General features: G+C 40.8%; 2 protein-coding genes across 2 annotated transcripts; both read left to right on the forward strand.

Moving 5' to 3' along the window:
- Positions 1-1,491: 1,491 nt before the first annotated feature.
- CIMIP5 (ciliary microtubule inner protein 5) lies at positions 1,492-6,321 on the forward strand. The gene is made up of 3 exons (XM_070955470.1): positions 1,492-1,760; positions 3,797-3,836; positions 6,130-6,321. Exons 1-3 carry the CDS (start codon positions 1,492-1,494, stop codon positions 6,319-6,321), a joined length of 501 nt encoding a protein of 166 aa, XP_070811571.1.
- Positions 6,322-12,678: 6,357 nt separating this feature from the next.
- SLC66A3 (solute carrier family 66 member 3) lies at positions 12,679-26,763 on the forward strand. Its single transcript, XM_070955483.1, has 7 exons — positions 12,679-12,827; positions 19,127-19,209; positions 19,296-19,365; positions 20,878-20,935; positions 22,980-23,100; positions 23,705-23,746; positions 26,044-26,763. Exons 1-7 carry the CDS (start codon positions 12,679-12,681, stop codon positions 26,130-26,132), a joined length of 612 nt encoding a protein of 203 aa, XP_070811584.1. The 3' UTR covers positions 26,133-26,763.
- Positions 26,764-27,056: the final 293 nt, after the last annotated feature.

Raw genomic sequence — 27,056 nt, forward strand, 5'->3', positions numbered from 1 at the left:
TTCAGATATCCTCTTTCTCCAAACTCCAGGAAACAATTGGGACAGGTTGTTTTGGGGAAATTAAAATAAAAGTTCCCTTTTTACAACTCTGTAATGCCTTAATTTGGGGTAGAGTCAAGGTGTCAAGGGCAAGTGGATGGAGCTGAGCGTTTACTGGCCGGATGCCCTTCCTGATGCTATGCAAAGTTCACAGCAGATAATTTTTCCTTACGCCCTAGGAGAGAAACATCTGCCACTATCCAGGATTGAACATGCAACCTTCTGAGGGGGAGGTGACAGTCTTCACCACTAGGCCACCATGCTGCTTAAATTGGACAATGTGTTTTGGGGAAATTAAAATGATAACAGTTAAAAGATGAACAATGGTAGATGCAAGCATTTTGTATTGACTTATCAGTACCAACATTACAATAACGTGGTTAAAATCAGCCTAAAATATGAGATCTAGCAAGAGCATTAATTAAACCTATAACGTGTATGGGGAAGCAACCAATGACTATATTTTAGGCTGATTTTAACTGCGTTGTTGTAATGTTCGTACTGATGAGTCAATACGAAATACTTGCATCTACTGCTATTCGTCTTTTAATTGTATTGTTTAAAGTATTAAAAGAGACCAATTGTTTGAAATTAAAATGACTCTAAATTTCTGTTATCTAAGACTGAAGTGTGGGTTTTCTTGCATCTATGGGGGTAAGTCTGCTTGTACAAACACAGGCAGTGTTTTTCAATCTTGACAACTTTAATTCAATATTGGGAATTGAAGTGCATGCAGCTTAAAGTTGCCGAAGTTGAAAAACATGGAGGAGGAGGAGGAGGAGGAGGAGGAGGAGGAGGAGGAGGAGGAGGAGGAGATTAGCAGCAACATAAAAATTTAGCCAAGCCCTCCAGCAGTTGTCTTTATTGAGCACACGCCTTCTGTCCATGATGAATATTCATAGCAAGGAGTCTGGTCTCCAACGGAGACAGTAAACACAGGCTAATCCAGGCTCCCTGTCTCTTTTGTTTCAGCTCTGCAGGAAAAGCTCAGCAATTCAGGGGAAAAAATCCTTTTAGTAAAGGGTAAAATCCCTTTACCTGTCATTGTCTGTTATGTGATCAGAAAGCTTTATGATGCAGTGTGGATCTTGGAAACAACAAAGAAATATTATTTTTATTTCCGGAATATCTATATACAGATAGCCGGTCACTGTTTCATAGTCCCTGAGTGTTTTGTTTTTTTTAACTCACTGAAATTTCTTTCAAGTTCCTGTGCAATGTGGAACTGTCCAAAAATAGACTGCTGGGTCCTCTCACAAGTGTGATCCAGAACCTCTTAGGAAACTTCAGAATAAATCATGCATTTCCCTTGCTCATTTAACCATTTATGTCAAAACGTTTGGCCGAGAAATTGCTGAATTGGTGAGCATACCGCATTCTGGCTAATGCTCTCCCACACTTTTTTTTTTCTGGGATGATCCAATTGTAAGTATTACAAACAGAGTTTATACGATGGGAAGCAAAACAAATGGACTCCGAAGCACCACATCAACGGGGTATCCGTTACCGGCAAACAGCTCTACTGGAGATTTAGCCTCATATTCTTCGCTTTCGTTGAACAGCAGGTCTGGAAGAAGCCCACTTGTTACCTCCCAGAACTTCGGGAAGGCCTCAAGCAAAATCTGTGGGGAAGAGCAAGAAGCTCTCAAGAGGGACCAGGTCCAGCAAGACAAGATCTGGAGAGAGGCTGTGGAGGCTGAGAGGAAGGCAACCAAATATTGGTGAGTAACTCGGGAGTGTGTCCGTCTTAAAAGCTTTGATACAGTGGTGAAATCCTGCCGGTTCTGTCTGGCTTGTGCGGTTTGGCAAACCGGTAGCCTGGATGTCGTTACTTCCTGGTTTTAACCCTCTGCGCATACACAAAGCCCTCTGCACATGCACAGAGCATCAAAAATAGGACGTGATGATGGTGCACTTCTGAACCGATAGGGAAGGTATGTAGATTTCACCCATGCTTTGATATGACTGTTCACGTTTGATTGCTCATATGTGCCGATCTGCATAATACTAGCCTTTGCCTGTGACTTTTACAGAATAAAAGCAATGTAAACTTAGAAAAAAAGAAGAGTTAAAAAAAGTGATAGTTAAAAAGAAAGAGAAGAGATAGAAAATGAGGGGAGGAGGAGAAGAAAAGGCAGTAGTTATACAATGAAACAAAAAATGTTAAAAAGTTATATTTACCGTATTTTTCGAAGTATAAGGCGCACCTTTTTACCTCCAAAAAGAAGGTGAAATTCTGGGTGCATTTTATAATCCAAATGTAGCCCCGCCCAGCCTCTGAAATGGAGGTTGAAAAAAAAGCCTCTGAAACCTCCCTTTGAAAGGCTGAAAAACGGATGTTTGAGAGGCTGAAAAAAAAAGCAAGGTGCAGAGCTCACAACCAACGAACCTGTTGCTAAACCTGTTCACTTCTGGAAACAGCTGATTGGGGGTATTCTGGGAGGCCGATCCACCCCCAATCAGCTTTTTTCTTATTTTCCTCCCCAAAAACTAAGGTGCGTTTTATACTCCAGTGCGTCTTATAGTCCAAAAAATACGGTATTTGGTACTTACCAAGCACATCTAAATTATATTGAAGTAACCAAAATATTTTTACAAACCCCAAGGTATGTCACCGCTTTTGAGCACCCCTAATGTTTCGAAATTGAAAGTGGGAAACATTTGACACGCCCTAGACAGGTAGTCCTCAATTTACAACCACAATTGAGCCCAACATTTCCATTGTTAAGCAAGGCAGTTGTTAAGTGAGTTATGTTATTCCCCATTCTATGATCTTTTGCCACATTTGTTAAGTGAATGGCTACAGTTTTTATGTGAATCATGTGGTCATTAAGGGAATCTGGCTTCCCCCACTGACTTTGCTTGTCAGAAGCCAGCTGAGAAAGTTACAGCTGGGGATCATATGATCCCGGAACTGTGCAACTATCATAAATACATGCCTTTTGCTAAGTGCTAATTTGCTAAATTTTGATCACTTAACCGTGGAGATGGTGCAATGATTATAAATGTGAAAACTGGTTATCTCATTTTTTTCAGTGCCATTGTAACTTCGAAGGACACTAAACGAATGGTTGTAAATCAAGAACTATCTGTAAATACTTTCATATCTTATCCTCTCTACTTAAAATTACATCATAATTCCTCCGCTCCCTTCCATCTTGAAGCATATTGATATGCTTGTCAATAGTTTCCTACTGGCTCATGACATTTTGGGACAGAAACAACGAGAAAGAAATTGAACAATCCCTAGATATGCATGGACATCTATGCATATATCCACACATATATCCACACACATATGCACATATATATATACAAATTTATGCCCATTTTCAAACCAATATAAAATAAAAATGAATAATTCATCACATGCATGAAAAAAAGCCACATCAAATGAAAATATAAAAAGAATAAAACAAATCTGTACTTACAAATACATTCCAAGTTCACCGGAATACGCACAAATATACATATGTATTTATATATTCATTAAATGTGGGTGTTGTGGTTATAATGATTAATTAAAATTTGTGATTACCAGAACTAGAATAAATGAATAGCAACATAAACTCTAATAAATAAGATATGATTCACCTCATTCAAATCGCGCACTAGTTAAGAATTGGAGATTGTCTGTCTGTCTATTTATCTATCTATCTATCTATCTATCTATCTATCTATCTATCTATCAAATTTTCATTTGTTTGGTACAATTATACTCAACAATCATAAAAGATATTATCCTTTTACATTGAAGGTATCAGAACTGGAGTTTCCTAAAGGACTATGATCCCCTGGTAAGTTAAAATCCAAATATGCATGTTAAAAGTATACTGACATGTTTGAAACAATATTCTCCCCCCCATATTTTCACATCATATATTCATCCTGTATTAACATAGTCATAGTTCAAAATGGTCAAGGATGAACAGGTGATGATGCTTTACACTTGGTGGGTTCATATATCACATTAGACAGTGGCTTACTTTTATCATGGAGCAGATAAAATCAAGCAGTAACAGAGTTGGAAGGGACCTTGGAGGTCATCTAATCCAACCCCCTGTTCACGCAGGAGACCTGTACTAGGGATTTGAACCGTCGAACTGCCGACCTTTCTGATCGACAAGCTCAGCGTCTTAGCCACTGAGCCACCTAGTCAGAATAGCTTGATTCACAAAAACAGCTTATGCTCTTATCCAGTGAAGGCTCAGCACAAAATGTGGAGGGTTATCTATCTTGCCATTCTCTGAATTGGGAAATACATAAAGAAAATCTCCCCGAATACTGGTCATGGATAGCTCACGTTCTCCTTCAAACGTAGCCTTCAGTGAACAAAAAAGATTTCCATTGTTTCCATTTTGCATAGCTCTATCATTATGATTCATTGCCTTCTAAAAGTAGGCAAAAATGAGGAGGGATGCTCCTTTTTCATGTAAGCCTGCCTAGGATTTGGGCAGGGGCATTTTCAGAGAGTTTTTTTTTAAAAAAAGAGTTCAAGATGATAGCCATTACCAGGACAATGAAGCTCCACCCCTTTTTAAGGTTGCCATGACATACTTTTTAATGAGCTTTGATCACCATCTTTTTTTTAAAAAAAAAATCACCTCTGGGATTAGAAAAAAGAAACCCAGAGTGGAACGCCTTTGTTCTTTCCTGAATAAAAATAAACAAGATAACTTATTAGCTCTGGAGATGAGAGGGAAAAGCACACACGCATGCACGCAGGCACATACACACACACAAACACAGAGTTAATATCTCAGTCAATTTACACCAGGCAAAGTGGAAACAAAACCCGAGGACTTAAAAAATTTAAGAAAGTTGGAGAGGCAAGGAAAATATTTCCCTGGAGACTGAGGGAATGAAATAATTAACCTTGACTTCAAAGAGAGAAAAAAGGGTATTAAAGTAATGTTCCTGACGTTTGAATGATGCTGCAAAACAGCATTTTTCTAAAGAAAATCAGGCAATTTATAGCTTAGAAAGAAATTGGTAGGGGTGGAGAGAACAGGGTGATCTCAGCAAGATGTTGGTGATAACTGGAAGGTATTTTGGAATTGGGTTGTTGTGCTGACACAGTAAACTTACACTGAGAGAGGCTCTTGAAATCTGAAACTGTTTTACAAAGTTAGAATGGTTCAGCTTTGAAATCAAGAATATATCCTCTAGTCACTGCCAATGATTTCTTGTCATCCCTTTTGGTTTCTACACATTAAGCCTAGTTTTATAGGAATATTTTACATCTCAGCTCAATATCTCATTTGGTTTTTTGTTGGGTTGAGCGGTTGTCTGTGCTTCTATCCATGGACAGGACAAAACTTCCTTTTCTTTCCTCTTCTTTCTGAAATTGTCACAAGATCTGGAAGCTGCCCACTATTATTCAGGCTAGAAGAAAAGCGGGGTTTCCTTTGTTTCTCTGTCTCTCATCTCTAAAAACTAGCATCTACACAGCCTAAGAAGTGAATTCAATGTGTCTCAGCCAGTCATTCTGATGCTATGCTTTTAAGACAGGAATGGTTAATAAATAACCACGCATTAATAATATTTCAAAAGTAGTTTAGAATTATGAAAAAATTGAATGCTTTGGATAACGCTATACAGATGACTAAATAACAAGTATAGCATTAGAGTTGAGTGAACTGTGTTTTAAAATATTGCTAAATGTCCTTTAAAAGGCACGTCCATTATTGTATTATTTTTATTGCAGTGATTATTTTGTATTGCAAAGTTTTTTAATTAACTGGATTAGCAGTTTGCTTACAGCCGCAGAATTTTTCATACAAGATAAAATCGACTTTGGGTCATTATCATAAAATACAGGCAGACACAACAGCCATTAAAACAAGGTAATTTCCAGAATGATTGTAACAAATGTATGAAAGCCAGAACTATCCGTGTGTTTTTATTATGATAGCTAAATCCTAGAGTTATCAGAATTTTGATCTGCTCTAGTAAAATACTTCTAACATTATTGTGTTTATTCTTGAAATCTTTCCTAATTCCCAATGGAATTGATTATGTGCAATATGGCATTAGAAGCATTTCTAATTAAACTTTTATTCACATAAATAACTGAATTATATTTTTTAGGGCAAGAAAAAAGTGTCTGCCCAACTCCCTGAATATATATCAATATTTTCGGACAAAATTCCCAATACCACCAACCACGTTATTGGCAGCAGAATGAACACTGATCTTGGTAAAACACTGATAAAAATGGACTATTTCCTCAATTATGGAAGAAGAAAAACAAAAACTGAGCAAGAACTTCAGCCTTCCTAGAACTAAAGAGAAAACTTGCTGTTAAAAAAGTGCTCATCTGTACTTTTTGAAATAGGATTAATGTCAAAAACTTAGTGCATTTACCCTTTCAGACTTAATTATTCTGCAGACCGATTGGCGATGATATTTAGCAAATTAAAGTTGATAGCAAAGTTTGCAAATATTATCCTTGAGCACGATCATATGTAAACACTAATCTCTACAGTTTCAATGTTTAGAAAACAGTGGTGCTACATCCCAATCTTGAAAGCATAAACTGCATGAGGTTGTGTGGAGGTCCATTTTCTTTTTTTTTCCCCATTCTGTAGGAAAACTGTATTTCTTCCACCAAAATTAAGCCTGAAATTTTATTGCAGATGATGGGGTGACCTGTTATACATTGCAAAGACTTGGCTGGACATCAAATGTGTCTATTGGGGTTTTGCGTATGGTAGAAGGGAGGAGTCATCCAGGACACCCTGGAGATTGTCAGAGGCAGTGCCCTGCAGATAGCCAGATGTGAGATCTTACTTGTGAGGTTGAGTGTTAGGGGTCAATTTGGATTGCTGCAGCTAAACCAGCTGTCCAGTGGTGGGATACTGCCAGTTTAACAACCAGTTCGGTGATTGTATGCTATGCGTGTGCATGCGCTTTATGCGCATATGCACCTAATACACGCTGTGCGTGCATGCACAGTTTTACAAATACTAACCTTCTGTGTTACCACTTGGGAGTAACACAGCTGATGCGCGACAATCCACTGTGCCGTGCCAATCAGCTGAGAAGATAGAGGTAAGTAAAGTGCAGGGGCAGGTGGGCGAGCTGACCTGGTTCATCCCAGCTGATTGTTCTAGCTACTGGTTCGCCCGAACTGGTCCGAACGGTAGAATCCCACCCCTGCAGCTGTCCTAGTTCAGAGCAGCTTCTCTGACTGGGCTGCTTAACGCTGTGACTGTGCCAATTGTACAGCTGTTCCTGTTCCTGAATTGGGAAGCCCTACATGCAGTCATTCTTGCCTTAGCCAGATCGTGGTTGGATTATTGCTATGCATGGTCTTGAAGACACTTCAGGAACTGTAACTGGTTTGGAATGCAGTGCTGTGTGAATTGATGAGCATATCTCAATACACCCACCCAACACCCACACCCACACACATAGGCAATACCACTATTTTATAAATTGCATTTGTCCCCAGGAGTCTTCCAGGTGCAATCCAAGGTGTTGATTATCATCTATAAAGCCTTACATGGCTCAGGACTGGATTATCTACAACACTGCCTTTCTCCAATTATTTCTACCAGCCATACTCTGTTAGGATAGGTACTCTTTAGGTCCCTTCCTTGAAACAATACAAGGGGTAGTAGGAGGCATGCCTTTGCTGCTGCAGGACCTGACTTCTGGAATGACCTTCCCTCAATATATGGGTTGGTCCTGTCCTTGATAGCTTTTAGAGAAGCACTAAAATGGCTTCTTCTTTTAGGTATTAGAGGTGGGATGTTAGAAGCAAATGTGGTTCCCTAATTGTCCATTATTGTTGCAGTTTAATTATACTATATATATAGTAAAGTAGCTTTCAGTCAGAATAATTCAGGAATCCTTGGGCTAACACTAAAAGATTTTTTTCCCATCATATTCAAATTTCAATACTTTCCTGCAATGAAGAACATTTACATTTGTTAGAAAACTTGGCAACTGGCATGAAATAAAATTGTCCTGTGCTTACTAACTTAGCCTTCTACTAGTCTGATTTCTTCTCTTTTTTAGGTCATATACGCTGATCAAGATCAGGAAGTCTAGGATTTTTCTCTCTATGGTTGTTCGCTGCTTTGAGAAATAGTTCTAAGAGTCTCTTTTCCTGGAGTTTCTTCTTTTTTTTTATTTTAAAGTTAGGGTCCAAATAATAAAAGAATCTTCTCACCCAGTTCCAGTCACTGTTCATCTACACAGCTCTTGCACATTTCTTTGTTGCCTCGGCTGTCTCAGCTTCATGGCAGCCATGATAGCTACTTTTTCTCCTCGTTGTGGATGAGAGGGAAGAAGCCCTGGGTCAAGCAGGAGAGTTGCTGTTCTCCACGACCTGCAGGGCACCTTTCTTTTCTTCACCATCCCTACAGGGTGGCTTTAGCTCCTTTTGGAGCCCTCCAATGGGGAGAACACGGCACAGGAGCGCAGAGACCCACTCCTCGCATCCAATCTCACTGCAACATCAGCCAGAAGTCCTTTTTTACCCATTTTTTTTATCCATGTTGTCTGGCTGTAATGTTATCCTTCTTATGTTCTTTATTACCCCCTCTTATTGGTATTATTATCATGATTATTACTATTACTAATCATTATTATTACTCTGTTGCTTTACATATACACTGAGAACTTCCCAACCAGAGACAAATCCCTTGTGTGCCTAATCACATTTGGCCAAATAAAAGTGTTCTGTTCTGTTCTAACAATCTAATGAAGCATTTCACTTAAGCTTATGTCTTAACAAAATTTGTTACAGTAATTGGGAAAGATGCTACCGGACTCCTGGTTTTTGCAGCCATTGACAAACATAGTTCTTCCTTTACAATATCTAGGATATCAGTATCATAGATTGTGATGTATGGTGTATTATAGTAAATATTCGTTACTTTAAGCAAGTCACTATCTCTCAACAGCCTCCAAGCATTTCAGAGGATGTAATAAAATAATCCCAAATCGGCCTTGAATTTCTAGGAGGATGAATTGAGTAATTTACACTGATAATAATCTTATACACACTATTCTTAAAATAATTTTTAAAAAGTTGCTACTGTTATTAAAATTAATACATTAAAATTTCCTAGGTTGTTAAAAAGTTATTTAACACATTAGAAATAGAAAAACAATACAAATTCATTAATAGCAATTAGCAAAACATAGCATATCAAAAATATTATAAAATACCTAAAAGCTTAATGGTTTAATACCAGAAAGTGCTAATTTTCAGAAGGGATGAAGAGATGATGATGATGACAGTTGTCATTGTCATCGTCATTATCATCATCTCATCATCCCTTCTAAAAAGATTTGGGACAAACGACATGTCTATATTTTGAAAGAAAGGTCAAGCACAATGATACCTCACATTGGAGAAGAATTCCTTGTTCACCCCCCATGCGTACTATATTTAGACTTCAGCAGGCATTTGACAAAGTAGACCACAACCTACTTCTTGGTAAGCTAGAAAAATGTGGGATAGAGAGCACCACCACCAATGGATTTATAACTGGCTGATAAACCATACTCAATGAGTAGTCCATAATAGTACTATGTCTGCATGGAGGGAAGTAAGCCGGGGTGAAATCCAGCAGGTTCTGACAGGTTCTGGAGAACCGGTAGTGGAAATTTTGAGCAGTTCAGAAAACCGGTAGCGGAAATTTTGAGTAGTTCAGAGAACCGGCAAATACCACCTCTGGCTGGCCCCAGAATGGGGTGGGAATGGAGATTTTCCAATATCCTCCCCCTGGAGTGGGGTGGGAATGGAGATTTTGCAGTATCCTTCCCCTGCCATGTCCACCAAGCCATGCCCACCAAGCCACACCACGTCCACCAAGCCATGCCCACAGAACCAGTAGTAAAAAAAATTGGATTTCACCACTGAAGTAAGCAGTGGGATACCACAAGTTTCCGTCTTAGACTGGGTACTCTTTAATATCTTCGTAGATGACTTAGATGAGGGAATAGAAGGGGAACTCATCAAAGGTGCCAATGACAATAAACTGGCAGAAATAGCCAACACCCCAGAAGACACACTCAGGATCCAAAAAGATCTTGACAGGCTTGAACAATGGGCCCTATCCAACAAAATGAAATTTAATATGGAGAAAAGCAAGGTTTTACACCTGGGCAGGAAAAAACCAAAGGTACAAGTACAGATTAGGCAAAACCTGGCTCAAAAACAGTAACTGTGAGAGGGACCTTGGAGTCCTAGTGGACAATCACTTAAACGTCAGTCAGCAATGTGCAGCAGGAGCCAAAAAAGCAGTGGTGAAATCCTTCGCTGATCGCCACCGGTTTGCTGCCCGCACATGCGCAGTGCATGCCAAATGTGTCCATACCAGATGCACACTGCATGAGCATGCGCAATCCACACCAGACACGCTTTTGATTTCCTGCTCTTTTTTTTACTTTTTAAAGCATTTTTAACTACCAGTTCCAGAGAACCAGTAGTAAAAAAATGCTTAAAAAGTAAAAAAAAAAAAAGTTCTGAAGATCAGCTGAGCGACGCACAATCGTCGGAACTTTTTTTTTTACTTTTTAAAGCATTTTTTTTCTACCGGTTCGGGCGAACTGGCCCGAACCAGTAACATTTCACCCCCCACCCCTGCAAAAAAGCTAATGCAGTCCTTGGTTGTATAAACAGAAGCATAGAATCAAAATCACTTGAAGTATTAGTACCACTTTATAAAGCCTTAGTAAGACCACACCTGGAATACTGCATCCAGTTTTGGTCATATTACAAATCAGATGTTGAGACTTTGGAAAAAGTGCAAAGAGCAACTAAGATGATTAAAGGCCTGGAGACTAAAGCATATGAAGAATGGTTGTAGGATTTGGGATTGGCTAGTCTAGAGAAAAGAAGTACTAGAGGACCTAGATACACCCACATTACACCAATTCTCCGTGAGCTGCACTGGCTCCCTATTGGTCTCCGGGCACAATTCAAGGTGTTGATTATTACCTTTAAAGCCCTACATGACTCAGGGCCAGGCTATCTTTGAGATCTCCTTCTACCGCATAGCTCCCAGCGACCAGTAAGATCCCACAGAGTTGGTCTCCTCCGGGTCCCATCAGCTAAACAATGCCGGCTGGTGGGCCCGTGGGGGAAGGCCTTCTCTGTGGCTGCCCCAGCTCTCTGGAACCAGTTACCTCCTGAGATCCGGACTACCCCCACCCTATTGGCCTTCCGGAAAGCGGTGAAGACCTGGCTTTTCCGGCAGGCCTGGGGCCGTTGATCTCGCTGTTGCAATCTTGCGAGATCCGGCCATGAATGGTGTGCATGGGCTTTTAATGTTTTTAAAATGTTTTTATAATGTTTTTAAATAATTTTTCTATGCTCATTGTTCGCATTGTTTTTGCTGTAAACCGCCCAGAGTCCCTTGGGAGTTGGGCGGCATAGAAATGCGATAAATTAAATTTAAATTAAATTAAATTAAAGGGGACATGATAGCAGTAGTCCAGGATTTGAGAGGCTGCCACAAAGAGGAGGGGGCCATCTTATTTTCCAAAGCATGAGAGGGCAGGACAAGCAACAATGGATGGAATCTAATCAAGGAGAGAAGCAACCTGGAATTGAGGAGAAACTTCCTAACAGTGAGAACAATTAACCAATGGAACAGCTTGTCTCCAGAAGTTGTGGGATTCAACACTTAAGAAAAGACTGGACAGCCACTTGTCTGAAATGGTACACAGTCTCCTGTTTGAGTAGGGGGTTGGACTAGAAGACCTCCAAGGTCCCTTCCTGCTCATTCTATTCTAAGTTATACTGCAAGACACAGGATGGCAGGCAATTTCTGAGCGTGCTCGATAAGCACACCGGAAACAGTAAAAAAGGCTTCCTTGCTGCGGATGGTGGTTTCAGGAATCAAAGCTGCTCTCTTAAGAAAAATGCTGAGGGCTGCAGCTAGATTTAAGCTACGCTTAATGATGCCAGGGAATTGGAATGATTTTTTTTTTAAATAGATCTCCATCCTCTCCAATTAAAGAAAGTGCAATTTGGAGTTGGAACTCAGACCAGAACATGTCCTGGCTGGCACGTGGTGTGAAGGGTTTGTTTTTTTTTAAATGCCCCTGGGCATGTGCAAAGTACAGCTGCCTCTGCTTTGAGCAAATAAGAATAAGAAGGGGGTGAGATGAAGGAAGAGAAGAATAATTTCTTTTATTTTATTATGGCTAAGACACTGAGCTTGTCGATCAGAAAGGTCGGCAGTTCGGCGGTAGGACTCCCTACTAAAAGTTCTCCTGCGTGAGCTGGGGGTTGGACTAGATGACCTCCAAGGTCCCTTCCAACTCTGTTACTGTTACTGGTTTGAATCCCTAGTACAGGTCTCCTGCGTGTGCTGGGGGTTGGACTAGATGACCTCCAAGGTCCCTTCCAACTCTGTTACTGTTAATTTCCCCAAATCAGAGTTTTAATTGGTCGAGGCTGGCAAATCTCTCTCTCTAGGCTGGGAGTAAGATCCTCCGTTCTGAACTCCGCCGTAACCATGACAACCAAGACTCCTTTTTTTTTCCCCCTCCCCTCCCACCATTTTCACCCTCTCCCCGCCCTCGTCCGTTCGACTCCGGTGGGCGGGGCCGCGTCTTCCACGGGCTGAAGCTGAGGCCGGGCGCTGCCTTGCTTGGAAGAAGCGGGGCGCGATGGATCCGGGCTCCCTCTTGCTGGAGGCGGCAAACTGGAGCACCATCGCGGCCTGCCTGGTGCTCAAACTGCCCCAGGGAGCCGCCTTGGTGGCCGCCAGATCCGCCCGAGGAGTCAGCCTGGAAAGTTTATTACTGGAGCTCGGCGGGTAAGGAAAGACTTCTCCGCCAAGTTGCCCTGCGGCGGCAGCAACAGCAACAGCGGCAACCTCCGCGCTCTTCTTCTCCCGCCTGCCCGGTCTTTGGGAAGGAAGGGGAGGCTTCTTTTCCCGGTGTCCACGGAGGAGTTGAGACCTGCGGAAGGGATCGCGGGTCGGCTGTTCTCCCTCCCCGCGAGCCCCTTCCCCGTTTGGAGGCTGCGGCTGTTTGTTGCTGGGCGGCGATGCCAAGGGGGCTCTTCTGAACCTGCCCCGCCGCGGGCAAAAGAGAACGCCCAGCCCGAGTTCGGCTGCGGATACATAACGTAACCTCAAGGGAAAAAGAGGTTGGCGGCTAATGGCCGTGGGTTTTTTTTTCCGAAAAGGAAGGCCTGGGACACGAAGCGTCTTCTGGGACACCCTCTGGAGCCTCATCTGGCCGCTTTCTCTCTCTCTCTCTCTCTCTCTCTCTCTCACACACACACACACACACACACAGACACACACACACACAGAGAGAGAGAGAGAGAGAGAGAGAGAGAGAGAGAGAGAGAGATACACACACAGACAGACACATATACACACACAGAGACACACACACACATATATACACAATATATACACAGACACACACACACAGAGACAGACAGACACACACACACACACACACACACACACACAGATAGACAAACACACACTCACAGATACACACACAGACAGACAGACACACATACACACACACACACCTTTCCGGCTTTGGCCGCTTTGCTTCTTTTTTTTTCGTCTCCGCACAGGAATTGGGCTTTTTTTTTTTATTCTGGGCGCCACTTCAAGCCAACAGCAGCCCTGCCCTTTTCTCTGGGCTTTTCTACAGTTTGGCTTCCTGGTTTAACAAGAGGGTTGTAGGAGGCCTCTAAGGAGGAGGAGAAGCTGGCAAAACAATCCTTTTTGGTTGGATTTGAAAGCCACAGAAAAGAAAAGTTGCAGCAGCCACTGTTCAGCCCTCAGTTGCCTCCCTGAAAGGAAGCACATATAGAGAGCCTAAAACGGGGCTACAAATTCAGTCCCAAAACTCCTTCCCAGTTCATACAATATTGGCAGTCGTCAGTTTGTGACTGCAGTTGAGCCCAAGGTTTCTATGGCTAAGTGAAACATTTGTTAAGCGCATTTTGTCCCATTTTATGGCCTTTCTTACCACAGTTGTTAAATGAATCACTGCAGGTGTTAAGTGAATCTCGATTCCCTTTTGACTTTGCTTGTAAGAAGGGCACAAAAAGTGATTGCATGACCCTGGGACACTGCAACTGTCTTAAATATGAATCGGTTGCCAAGCATCCGAATTTTGACCAGATGACGGTGGAGATACTGCCATGGTCATAAGTGAGAAAAATGGTCATAAGTCACGTTTTCAGTGCTGTTGTAACTTTGAATGGTCACTAAGTGAACTATTGTTAGTTGAGGATTACCTGTAAATATAATAAAAGGTAACATTAGTGCCATGGAGCATCTCATGGCTGCATTTCCCTTACGATGCCAAGTAAAATTTTTCTATCTAAGATACTTGAGGTTCCAGGCCAAACCACTGGGAGTCCCCACATTGAAGTTCTTAGGAAACGTTTTACTTTTCTGTAGAAGTGGGACTTTTGCAACTTTTTCTAATTCCGTGTTCTTTAGCTGTGTCAACTTCTTTCTCCCTTTATTTGAGCTGAGTTAGGTTGTTTTCAGACTGTTTACGATGACAACCATTTGTCTGGAATTGTATAGGGCCGTGATGGTGAACCTTTTCGGCACCGAGTGCCCAAACTGGAACGCGCATGCATGTGTGTACATGTTCATGCGCCAGAGCATCGGAAACCCAAAGACCAGTTGGCTGGCATGCGCATGCGTTTTTTGGCTGTTTTTTTGGCTGTTTTCAGGCTGTTTTTGGCCATTTTCAGGCCGTTTTTCAAGCTGTTTTTGACCCCAAAAAATGGCCTGAAAATGGCTCAAAAATGGCCTGAAAACAGCCCAAAGAACTGCCTGAAAGCCTGGAAAACGCCCTGAAAACAGCCCAAAAAACGGCCCAGAAAACAGCCTGGAAAAGGCCCGGAAAATGGCCTCTTTTGGGGCTGTTTTTCAGACTGTTTTCCAGCACTCCGGTGCCCGCGCTGGAAACCAGAAGAGCAGCTGGTGATGGCATGTGTGCCCACAGAGAGGGTGGCATGCGTGCCATAGTTTCGCCCTCACGGGTATAGGGTCTCCTGCTTGAGCAGAGGGTTGGACTAGAAGATCTCCAAGGTCCCTTCCAACTCTGCTATTCTCTAAACTGCGTGCTCTGAAACCCACAGTAAGAATAATAAAGCATGGGGAATCTAAAGCTGTATATCGTAATCTCTTACTCGGGTGTTGCACTTCATGGATAGTTGTGCTGAAGTGAAGAATGACATTTTATTGTGCTGATAGTGACAGTTCTGCAATTCCTAAGTGTCTTGTTACTCTTTATCAATACCTATCTATAAAAAAAAAACCAAAGTGCATTCTTGAGGCAGACAAATGTGGCCAAATGTGTTCCTTTCATTAAAAAATGATTTTTATTCTGTCTTCTTTGTTCTTTGCAGTTTTATAATAATATCGTTACAAGCTTGTGAGTCAGTGACTCTGGCGGACTGGCATTTAAGCCTCTCCAAAAGAAAAGGAAGCCAATTCGAGCTTACTGCTGTGCCGCAGGAAGTCAGAGAAGCTTTTAACTTTTTTGTATGCCATTTAGTTTGGGGGAGAGGTTTGGCTCCTTACATTCTGATTTGAACAAGAAACGTCTCAAGTCATTTTTCTGACCTCGTCCTTGCACACTTTGCTGACTCAGCCAGTGTCCTCTTTTTTTAATCTCCAAATGGTTGGCAAATTAGCTTAGTTTCCCTCACCTGTGTTTGCCAGATACTTCTCCCATAATTCTCAGCCAGCTTTATTATTGGCCTTGCTGGTTGAAAATTCTGTACGTCCTGAGGATACTGGGTTGGAAAAAGCTGAGGTACTACTTTTTGTGAGCAGATGACACCTTTGCCATGTCCTTAGTGCTCTATGACATCTCTACTCTTGGCTTCCATGACTTTGGCGGCATTGATATCTGCAGTAGAAAAACTTACATACAGGTAATCCTCAACATACGACCATAATGAAGCCTGCCCATTATGGTCGTAAGTTGTGATGACTGTAAAGGGGCTCATCACGTGAGCGATCTGATTTTATGACCTTTTTATTGCAGCAACTGTTAAGCAAACTCATCATTTGTTATGGGCATTTTTGTCAAAAACAACAAGTAAACACTGGTTTTCAGCAAAAACATAAAAAGTAGTCACATGATTGCATGACTGCATATGGCCGTAAATGCAGAAAAGTTATGTGATTGAGATACGCATATTGAGATGCAAAGCGGACCAAGTTTAGGTCCAGTGTGAGCATTCGTGTTCTCATTGGTACTTGTAGAAAGAGCCACTTCTGGTCTCACATAGGAAGTCTGCACTTCATGAAAGCATGATGAATTCTGTAAGGTGAACTCAGACAAGTATTTTACCAAATCTATGTTAGGTATTGTGCAGCTTCTTTAGGCAAGGCACAGATGCTTCACAAAATGTGAAATCCTTTCTCCTGCTTCAGATCCAAGTTCTGCATGCCTCTGTTATGTGTTATTGAAATCAAGATTGGCACAAAATAGCTTTTCTTCCTTTCAGTTATATGGAACAGCTTTTTCTTGGGACTCTACTCCTCTGGCATGTTTTGTAGGAATTGAACATCCAGAATTCTAGATTGTATCAGAACAGTGAAGTTTGAGAAAGAGCTTCTAGTACAGTGAGGGCGAACATTTTTGGCACTCGGCGGAAACATCGTGCGCTCACGCTCATTGGGGCCACGCTCCGTAAAAGCCGAACTTCTGAATTCTAGCGTGCATGCACACATGACGATGAGCTGGCTAGCACATGCGCAGGCCAGTTTTTGGCACTGCTGCGCATGCGAAGGGATCACACTCCAGAAAAACTGAACTTCCAAATTCTGGAGCGCATGCACACCCGACAATCAGCTGGCCGGCGTGCATGCGCATACCGGTTTTTGGCACTGACGTGCACACAAAGAACAGCTGATCATTGTGCGTCCATGCGCACCAGAAACCCGGAAGACAAACAGGCAAGGCCGGGTGACATGGCTTTGTGTGCCACTTTGGGCACATAGGTTCACCATCACAGTTCTAGTAGAATTAACATAGAATGGGGTCCAGATGACGATTTCAGTATTTGGCTTTGAAAAGCTTCTTGAACAGAGATATATTCTGTATTTACTAGCATTAAAATGAGCAGGATTGCTCTCTTGAGTGACTAATGCTGCAAAAAAGAACCAGTTTATACTTTATTTTTTAACATTTGCTGACATTTTAAACAAGCATTCCCTTTTAAAAGCTGTATTTCTAGGGCAGGCTGTACTTACATGGAAGTGGGGAAAGGCTCTGAGACTGTTCTCACAAGATCAAAAACTACTGTGTCCCAAAGCTGCATATATGTTTATGTGCATTTGAATTTACTGCTAATCCCAGTCCAGGAGAAAGTTTACTACAGCTTTTAACAGGAAACCAGGCCTTCTTGTTATTTGTGAACTAATCCCAAGTATAAACTACAACCCTGCAGAGGTTTGAATTTCTCTTCAAGTGTTTTGTATAAAAAAGTAAAGCTTTGTTCAAAACATGGCACTAGATCCAAACATGTGAAATCCAGCTTTCTCTCCTTTCTTGGCTCCTGTTGTTTTCTGTAATAGGATAGGATAGGATAGGATAGGATAGGATAGGATAGGATAGGATAGGATAGGATAGGATAGGATAGGATAGGATAGGATAGGATAGGATAGGATAGGATTCTTTATTGGCCAAGTGTGATTGGACACACAAGGAATTTGTCTTGGTGCATACGCTCTCAAAGACAAAATACATTCATCAAGAATCATAAAGTACAACGCTTAATGATAGTCATAGGGAACAAATAAGCAATGAAATCATATTAGGAAACAGTCAATATAAGGATACCAGGAACAAGGTTACAGTCATACAGACATAAGTGGGAGGGGATGGGTAATAGGAACAATGAGATTAATAGTAATGCAGACTTAGTGAATAGTTTGATAGTGTTGAGGGAATTATTTGTTTAGCAGAGTGACGGCGTTTGGGAAAAAACTGTTCTTATGTCTAGTTGTTCTGGTGTGCAGTGCTCTATAGCGTCGTATTGAGGGTAGGAGTTGTAACAATTTATCTCCAGGATACGAGGGGTCTATAAATATTTTCACAGCCCTCTTTTTGACTCGTGCAGTATGCAGATCCTCAATGGAAGGCAGGTTGGTAGCAATAGTTTCTTCTGCAGTTCTAATTATCCTCTGAAGTCTGTGTCTGTCTTGTTGGGTTGCAGAACCAAACCAGACAGTTATAGAGGTACAGATGACAGACTTATTACGTGGTTGTAATATCACAGTTGGTAAAAATCACAATTGGCAGAATTAGCCTTCTAATTCAATTTCAGGAGCGTATAGGGTAAGATTCCGGGCGCTATAAACGCTGTGTCCCTGGCTTTTATTTGACAGCTCTTGGCCTGCTTCCTTCTCTATCTCCTGCTTTGTTTTAAATGTTTTTAATATTTATGATTTTAATTGCAAGCAACCCAGAGTCACTGTTCAGAGTGAGGTAAGGTGGCATATAGATTTAATAAATAAATACAGTACAATACATTACATCTTTGGCTGCCCTGGGAAGATCAAATTCTGCCTTTGTGCCTTGGTTTGGAGATGCCTTTAAACTCAATTAGTTTGTTCTGAATATTGTGATAAATTGTTTAAAAATTGAGGAATTATTTGGTGTGAAGTTAGGCCCATGGAGGAAGAGGAAGAATAATAAAGCTTGTTCTCAGATGACTGGGCTGCAGTGGTGAAATGTAAAATTTGTTACTACCGGTTCTGTGGGCATGGCTTGGGGGGGTGGGTAATGTGACTGGGTGGGCGTGGCCAACTTTTGTTTTTTTTTACTTTTAAAAGCATTTTTTCTACAACCTCTTCGGCTGAAGAGGTTGTAGAACAAAATGCTTTTTAAAGCCTCTGACGATCCCAACTGATGATCGTGCTGGGCATGGGGAGGGGGGGCGCATGGGGGGGGGCAGGGATTTTTGCTACCGGTTCTCCGAACCATCCACCGCCATCGCTACTGGATCAAGGGATCCGGTCCGAACCGGGAGCATTTCATCCCTGCTGGGCTGGTTACCGTATGTCTGAATTGGCCCCATTGATTGATGTTATGCTTTCTTTTCCAGTTTCCTTGTTTGCCTGAGATACATGAGTTACTACCATTATCCTCAGCTAACATATATAGAATATCCCCTCATGATTATGCAAGGTAGGATTTGTTCCTCATTTATTATTCCACCATTCTTTTGTTTTTCTCAGTCATGTAGTAATGAACTTTGTTTTGTTTTCTTTCAGATATCATTCTTTGCCTGCTTGTTCTGCATTTCAATGGCAAAATGAAGCATGCTTTGCCTTACACAGTCATGTATCCTTCACTTTATGGATTTGTTCTTTTCCATTTATATCATTGTTCTTCCATCCCATTTTTAGAATTAAGCCTTCTTCCATGTTTCTTATTAGATGTTCACATGTACAAGATCTTAGCCAAACATTTTCTAGTGGGATTAATGTCGTTCATTGGCAATTGAAGTTTCTTTAATGGAATAGACAAACTTTGTGAGAAGTTTTCAAGTGTAGCAGAAGTGGGCCTGCTTTTAATTCAGGGATAGAAGAAGTGGCTCTGCCATGTTGTTGGGCTACAAAATCTATTATCTCTGTTAACTGTTGGGCATTCAGGCTAGGACTGGTGGATTTTGGAGTCCAAAACTTCTAAAGAAGTATTTGGAAGCTCAGCTTGTATAGGTGAATATATATGTGATATTTTTCATAACTTACTTGGGGTCAAGCTTTTATAGGAAATTTGTACTCATTGGATTCCGAAATGAAACTCTTTTTTTTTTTTTTTCATTTTGCAGTTAGGATGGATGAGATCATAAAGACATTGTTAACTTAAATATGTTACCTTAAAATGATCATAAAGACATTTCCCAAGTATCACAAGAACCATTGTACAATAGTTTGTTTCCCAATTGGATCCCAAGTGGCCTGAAAGTTAGAAATTTGTGGAGTGTGAAATGAAGGCTGAGAATGTCAAGTTTATTCATTCCATGACCAGTATAAATCCATCTCTGCAAAATGGGTGCAATGGGGCTGTAGTGCTTTGGATTCAGATCTTTCACAACAAGTAGGGACATGAGTATAGCATTTGTCCGCAACTCTTTAAAGCAGCTACATCATTTCCCAGGAGCAGGATGCAGCTGTATAATAGAAATAGCACTTATATACTGCTTCATAGCAATAGCACTTATAGACTGCTCCCTCCAAGTGGTTTACAGAGTTAGCATATTGCCCCCAACAATCTGGGTCCTCATTTTACCAACCTCGGAAGGATGGAAGGTTGAATTAAACTTGAGCTGGTCAGGATCAAATTCCTGACAGTGGGGCAGAGTCAGTCTGCAATACTACATTCTAACCACTGCACTTGGGATTCTGGGGAAAGATGCAGCTGTGGCAAACACAAAGATGCAGCTGTGGCAAACAGTTATATACTCTGAAACCCTTTTCTGATCTCTCTGAACTGCTTCACAATTCTCATTTGTAATACATACTTGGATTTGCTAATTTACAAGGAGCTTTCTTGGGGATCCTGAGGGCATGTCTACACAGTTTGGCTGAACATGCACAAGTAAAAGCAAATTGTTAATTAATAATTTTAGGCTTATTAGTTCAGTCATCTTCTCCTGATGAATAATTTAATGTATGTGGATGTGAAGGTTAAAGATGATTGAAATCAGTGGTATATCAAAAGGATTGCAAATAAGGAAAGGAGAAGAGCACAATAAAGTGACTGCATCGGTTAAAATCAGATTATGCCACAGATCCACCAAGCATCCTTTTAACCTTCACCTGCATTATGTATCTTAACCTGAAAGGTTAGATTTGTGGCAGGATGGTATGCTATAACTCTGCAGGAATGGATATTGGACTTGAGTATGGTAAGGAGTTGAAAGAGTGTGCTTATGTAATTAGCCATTCTACATGTTGCAATTTGTAATGGGAAATCACCCCGAAGTGTGTGGGGCAGGAACTTCATTGAAATGAAAAATCAGAAGCTCATTGTTTTATCTTCTGCTTTCCTTCACTTGAATTAAGATGCATCATCACTTAATGATATGGCATAACCCTTGAAATTGAGTCGCTCTACATTTTGTGTTGATTGGAAAGATGTTGCTCTTTAGGCCATCATGGGTCTCTCTGCAGGGAGGCAAAGAGGAGGACAAGTGACATCATATGGTTGGTTTGGGCACAGCCCAGTGTATGCCGTGCTTACAAAATAGCTTGCTACTTCAAGCTCAAGAGGCCAAAATAAAGAAAGGGTCTAATTGTTTCCTTCAATAATTTTGGTATTTCATTAAAGTTTAGAGTGTTTCATTAAAGTTTGATTAAAGTTTAAAGTTCTGTGGGTACACTGGGAAATGCCTTGAAACACCCCAGTATCTGCTTGCCTTGTTGTAAAGCCAGCCAGGTCAAAGTAGTCCAAAAACATGGAGATTTGGAAACATAAGATGAATAAGTTAGGATAGAAATTGTATCAGAAAATTCAAGTTTGTCTAGTTTTTAACTGTTATGAAGAAATAAATATGTTAACTTAAAATGATCGCCTAACCTTGGGAGTGATCATATATTATTTCACTACACTACTGATCAGTATGATTATTAATAAAGGCCATACCTTACAATAACCTAGAGCAGACATCCTTCTGGGGGCTGGGTTGGGTATCTGAATGAGCCAAGGGGATGAAGTAATGAAAAATGGTAAGGGCAATTTTTTTTAAAAAAAGAAAACTGTGTCAAGTTATTTTATTTTTATTTTATTATTTTATTTTATGTATCTAAAGTAGTTGCCACTAATTTTTGCCAGTTGTAGCTTTAACGGTGATTGGCCCAGTATAGTACTAGGGCCTCAAGTTCTCTGTCCCTGGGGCAGTAAAACACTAGCCTGCATCAGCTCATCAATCTTGGCTAAATTACTGGCTGACTAAATGATGGCCTAGGCCAATATAATCTAGCCCAGGGGTCAGCAACCTGCGGCTCTGAAGCTGCATGTGGCTCTTTCATCCCTCTGCTGCGGTTCCCTGTTACTCAAAATATGCATCACAACTGCCAGTGTGCGACATCCGTTGGCACACAATTTATTGAGCTTTTCAACCCCCCGGTAGGCCAATTATGGATAAATCCAAGAAAAGAAAAGTTTTAGAAGAAAACAGAACGTTTAATTCAACTATGCTAGTTTTGTGGCCGCTCAAGAAATAGTCAGGCACAGGAAGGTTTGTGGCTCCCGGTGTTTTCTGTGGGAAATGGGTCCAGATGGCTCTTTGAGTGTTTAAGGTTGCAGACCCCTGGTCTAGCCCATAGTTAGGATATCATCACAACTCCATATATCCTGACTTATTATCAGCCCTTTTTAAATTGGGTCTAAAATGTGTCTCTAGGTATTAGGTGAGAATAAGTTGTTTCCCATTTCTATAGTATTTACTGGTTCGGCCATCAGTTGCAGGTTCCTAGAAAGGGTCTGCAGTTGCTATGGGGTTCTGTTTTTAAGTTACTGATTTTAGTAGCTGTTTTTTTAATAGTCTTGTCACTTGTGTTATGTATGCCACCGTGGAAGAGCCCCCAATTAAACAGGATCTACAATAAAATACCTTTGGTGAACCATGATTTGTTAACTATGGTAGGTGGATTGTACAATAGTCTTAAATCCAACAAATCTCAGTATGGCTTTGCATAACTTGCAAAGGAATTGTTCGATGCATCGGTGCAGACCGAAGCATTAAATGTCATCTTCACTAGCTGCCAGCAGCCTTGTTGGATCTGAAGCGGAATATGCCCTTTGGGTCCTGGGACATGAAATCTTTTTTGAATAGGCAGCAACAGTGATTCAGTTTCTGCTTACAAAAAGAATTGAGCGATGGGACACCTCCTATCTTTCAATGTGATCTTTGCTTTAACGGTTGCATTCCTATTCTTCCATTTCTGCAGAACCTGAGCACAGTGGTCAGTGCAGCAAGTAAACTTGCTCAGCTCCAGTGTCTTTGGCAGACTAGAGATTCTGAACAAGTGAGTGCCACAACTTGGGGATTAGCCATATACACCTGTGCAGGTAAGCAATATCTATCCTATCAACATGTTTGTGGAATTTCTCAGTATATGTTTTTTTTCCCCCTTCGGTTCAATTGTGTCCAATTCTCACTTTTTTCAGAAGTGGTTTGCCATTCCCTCTCTTCTAAATCTGAGAGAAAGTGGCTGATCCAATGCCACCCAGTTGGCTTTGTGCCTCAGCTAGGACGAGAACTCCTGATATTCTGTGTGCAGCCTGATGTCTTAATCACTGGACCAAACAGAATGAAATTTAAAATTATTGGAAGAATTTCAATGTTAACGATTGTGAGCTACTGTTAAATGCAGTTTGTTGAAATAAGGTTTTAAGTCCTGCAAAAATTGATGAGAAAATGGAAACAAATACCTGAAAGATACTATTTTTGGTTGAAAGATTATCTTATGGGAGGAACATGTGAGTGCATACCAAAGGGGGAGTAGGAAGGAACATTTCAGGCAGATGTTTGACAAGATTTCTCCATCAGACATGATAACGGTTCTGCATATCTTATTTGCCAGGATTGAAAGAGAATTGTCAGCTAAAATATGAAACTCATTTATTTAAAATCTGCTAACTTTCAAAATCTCTCGCTTTCTCCCAATTAAAGCAAGAATATTTACGACATTAATGACTACAAAGGATTCTACAGGTAATGTTACATTATTATTGGGGAGTCTTTTAGCAGGGGTTTTAAATATATCTACAGAAAAAGTGGAAGTGTAGAGGAAGGTAGAGATAACAGTGGCACAGGATGCAAGAACTGTTAGCAGCCAACAGTATCTCGGCTCTGGGAAAAGTGGGTACCTAAGAAAAAGACTCAAAATACCCCTGCTTTGATCTTCTATGGGACAAGAGGCTTTCAGATTCTATTATACTCTATAACAATAAAATACCAGTACAGGTAGTCCTAGGTTAATAACCACTTCCTCAGCAACTGAAATTACAGTGGCACTCAACGAGAGGTAGTTACCACTGTCCTTGATATTTCAGCCCTCCCAGCACCCCCACAGTCACATGATCTCAATCTGGGCACTTGACAACCGGCTCACTCTTACAACCATTGTAGCATTTCAGAGTCACAAGATTGCCATTTGCAACCTTCCCTGCTAGCTTCCCACAAGCAAAGTCAATGGAGAAGCCGGCAGGGAAGGTTGAAAGTCACTTCCACCCAGCAATAGTTACCTCAACCCTTGCTGGACTCACAATATGGCACACCTGCCCCCCCCCTGACAAACACCCTCCCGCACCTGGTAGCAGCCACTCCAACTCTTGATGTGCTTGCAGCATGCTGTGCTGACCCCTCATGCACCCTTCCCCACCTGCCAGCACTTACCTGCCTTCCAGCCTCCTTGCCAGCTGACCAGCGCTTGCAACTGGTTTTCGCACTGTGGTTGCTGGAAGCCAGCAGGAAATTATGTGGAAGGCCCTGCTTAATGACCTGTGAACCTCTCTTAAGGACAGCAATGGGGACTGCGAAGATTGCCATCAGTAAATGATGCAGTCTCGTGAAGTGATGATGTGCTTTATGTCCTCATCGCTTTGTGGACTACTTGTAGTCCTTGCAGTCTCCTGACCTGGCCTCCTTTGGAGTACCTATATGTTCTTACTGGCTATGGAAGACAAGAGAAGAATAACTAGGGAAGAGCTCTTGTTAGAATAAAGGGCTAAATAGAATAACCCAAACTTTCCCATTCAAAAGGAAGGTGTGAAGCAAGGAATCTTCGACTGCAAATCTTAGTCATGTTTGAGCAGTTGAAACAGGCAGTGAGGGATATGGGGGAACACAACTCATTTCCCCCTTATCATTCAATCATCTGCTGCCCTTCATTCACTGGAAAATCAATGGAGGACTTTGCTGGATTTGCACAGTGTTCTGTAAAACCTGGGAGGTTCCTTCAGGGGATGAAGGAAGGATTCAAAACCAGCCTATGTCCTTCATAAGGATCTCATCCTCCAAAGCTTTGAATAGGAGCACTGAAGGGATGAATAGGAGTGCTTTGAGTTAGGAGTGCTGAAGGGGTTCTCTTTGCAACTATGATCAGAACAGGAAATTTGCCTTCGCTGTGCAGATTTAATTATGCATGTTTACATGTAGACAGATATTGTATATTTTCTGGGAAGACAGGCTTTAAATTTATTATTAATCACTTCTATTTGAAAACAATAAAAAAGTAATTTTGCAAATGCCTTATCAAGGTAGAAAGGATTTCTTTACCTGAAAGTGCTGAGATGATGATATAGCTTTATGAGAGCTGACTTTAAATACTGTGATTGTGAGGTATTCTATATAAGTGACACAAGAATCTATGTAAGACGTGGGAATTCCTCTTATAATCTAGTCAAAGAGTGGTGGGGTAAGCATCTGTCACAATGTCCTTATGTAAAATGGGAATCACTAGGAATCCTGGAATGCACTTTTAATATGGTGAAGGTGTAACAGAATCTTGAAAGCCTATCAGAAATTCTCTCTACTTCCACTTGTACCTAACCCAATTGCAGTGTTGTTTTGAATTTCTTTCTTACACTTTCTACTTTCCCAGGACTCAAATATCTTTCTTTGTAATGGTTTGATGTGGCTCTTTTCCTGCTCTTAAGTCAAATTCACATTCCCACTCCATTAGGAGATCTGGTGTGCAGAAGCTTATTTCTGGGAATATCACTTTACTGAAGGGTTTGTTTTCAATTTGCAACTGCTCTTGTGCCTTTCTTAAAACACACACTTCTTTTAAAGAAACTACAGATTTGGAGTTTGGAAGGAATTGGGTGGGGGGAGGAACAGTGTGATGCTTTGTATGAGGAGAAAGGTTCAGGAGTTTCTCTTCTAGCATAGGTATTGTGCTATTAGTTTGAAAGCTATTGAAGCTATTTCCTAAGTTTAAAATTGATTTCCTTGTTTTATTTTAAGGTATGTAATTGCTAATGAGTATTCTTTCCTCCTTTTCCTAGTTCTGATCCGTTTTGTAGTCATGATGGCTCTTAATATTTGGGTCATCGCTACTATATTGGAATACCGGAAGGCTAAGAAACAAGACTAAGATGCAGATCCTCCTCCTTTTTAAACAAAAACTAAAATTGAGACATTCCATTAAATGAGAGCTGATGTTTACATACTTTACATGTACCTAACATTCAGTGCCAACACCTCAGGTGCATTGTGATGTTTATGCTTACTGTTTGTAAAAATAATTGGCTAGATGAACAAAGTGTTTCATTTTATATGAGCAGATTGCATAACAGACTTCTCAAACTGGTTGATTTTTATTTGCTGGTTATCTCCACGGACAATCCCACCCTTCTAGCTCAGTAGGACCAACAACAGTTCAAGCCAACAGAAAACTAATGTTTTACATTTATTGAATTGCTGGCTTTTCAGAACTGTATTTCTGGCAACTGTTATCTGGGGGTTTTTTCATTAAGGTGAAATTTATCCTCCAAAGATAAACTAGCCTATGAGGAAATCTTTCTCCGATTTCCTCATGCTAAATGGCCCTCTAAATCTTCATCTTAAAAAAAGACCTGTGTATTTTATTAAGAGTATTTCAAAACAGCTTCAACTACAAAAAAATAAATAAATCCTTTTATTTCAGTTCCTGCACTTTAAATATGTTAAACTTGATACTTTTTTGGGGTTTATGTGTCAGTCTATATTTTTTTGAACCAAATTTGTATCGCTATTTTGAGTAGCTGTTAACTGTTATACTTTGGTTCCAAATATAAACAAATACATGAAACCTGAAGAACATCAACAATATTTCAGCAATTCTTTGAACTTGGTTTAGTGTCCCACTAGGTTTCAAGAAGTATAACTGTATCATTAGTGCTTAATTCTCAAAGTTACTTCAGCAATAAAGAACGGCATTTCAAAAAAAGATTAGTAAAGCTCTGTGTCTATTCTTTGAACTAAGTATGCAGCTTTCTGCATTTAAACTTAATTAAGGAAATAAAGTGCTTTTGTTTAA

Source organism: Pituophis catenifer, unplaced genomic scaffold (genome assembly GCF_029215685.1).
Source record: "Pituophis catenifer annectens isolate HBS135680 unplaced genomic scaffold, rPitCat1.0.hap2 SCAF_1, whole genome shotgun sequence".
NCBI classification, from domain to species: domain Eukaryota; kingdom Metazoa; phylum Chordata; class Lepidosauria; order Squamata; family Colubridae; genus Pituophis; species Pituophis catenifer.

Bases quoted from the DNA above. Each gene is read 5' to 3' on its own strand.
- SLC66A3 (XM_070955483.1), top strand. From the start codon at position 12,679: ATGGATCCGGGCTCCCTCTTGCTGGAGGCGGCAAACTGGAGCACCATC. The intron at 19,210-19,295 runs GTAGGATTTGTT...GTTTTCTTTCAG, and splicing joins TCCCCTCATGATTATGCAAG to ATATCATTCTTTGCCTGCTT. The intron at 19,366-20,877 runs GTATCCTTCACT...CTGAAAGGTTAG, and splicing joins GCTTTGCCTTACACAGTCAT to ATTTGTGGCAGGATGGTATG.
- CIMIP5 (XM_070955470.1), top strand. From the start codon at position 1,492: ATGGGAAGCAAAACAAATGGACTCCGAAGCACCACATCAACGGGGTAT. The intron at 1,761-3,796 runs GTGAGTAACTCG...TTTACATTGAAG, and splicing joins AGGAAGGCAACCAAATATTG to GTATCAGAACTGGAGTTTCC. The intron at 3,837-6,129 runs GTAAGTTAAAAT...TATATTTTTTAG, and splicing joins TAAAGGACTATGATCCCCTG to GGCAAGAAAAAAGTGTCTGC.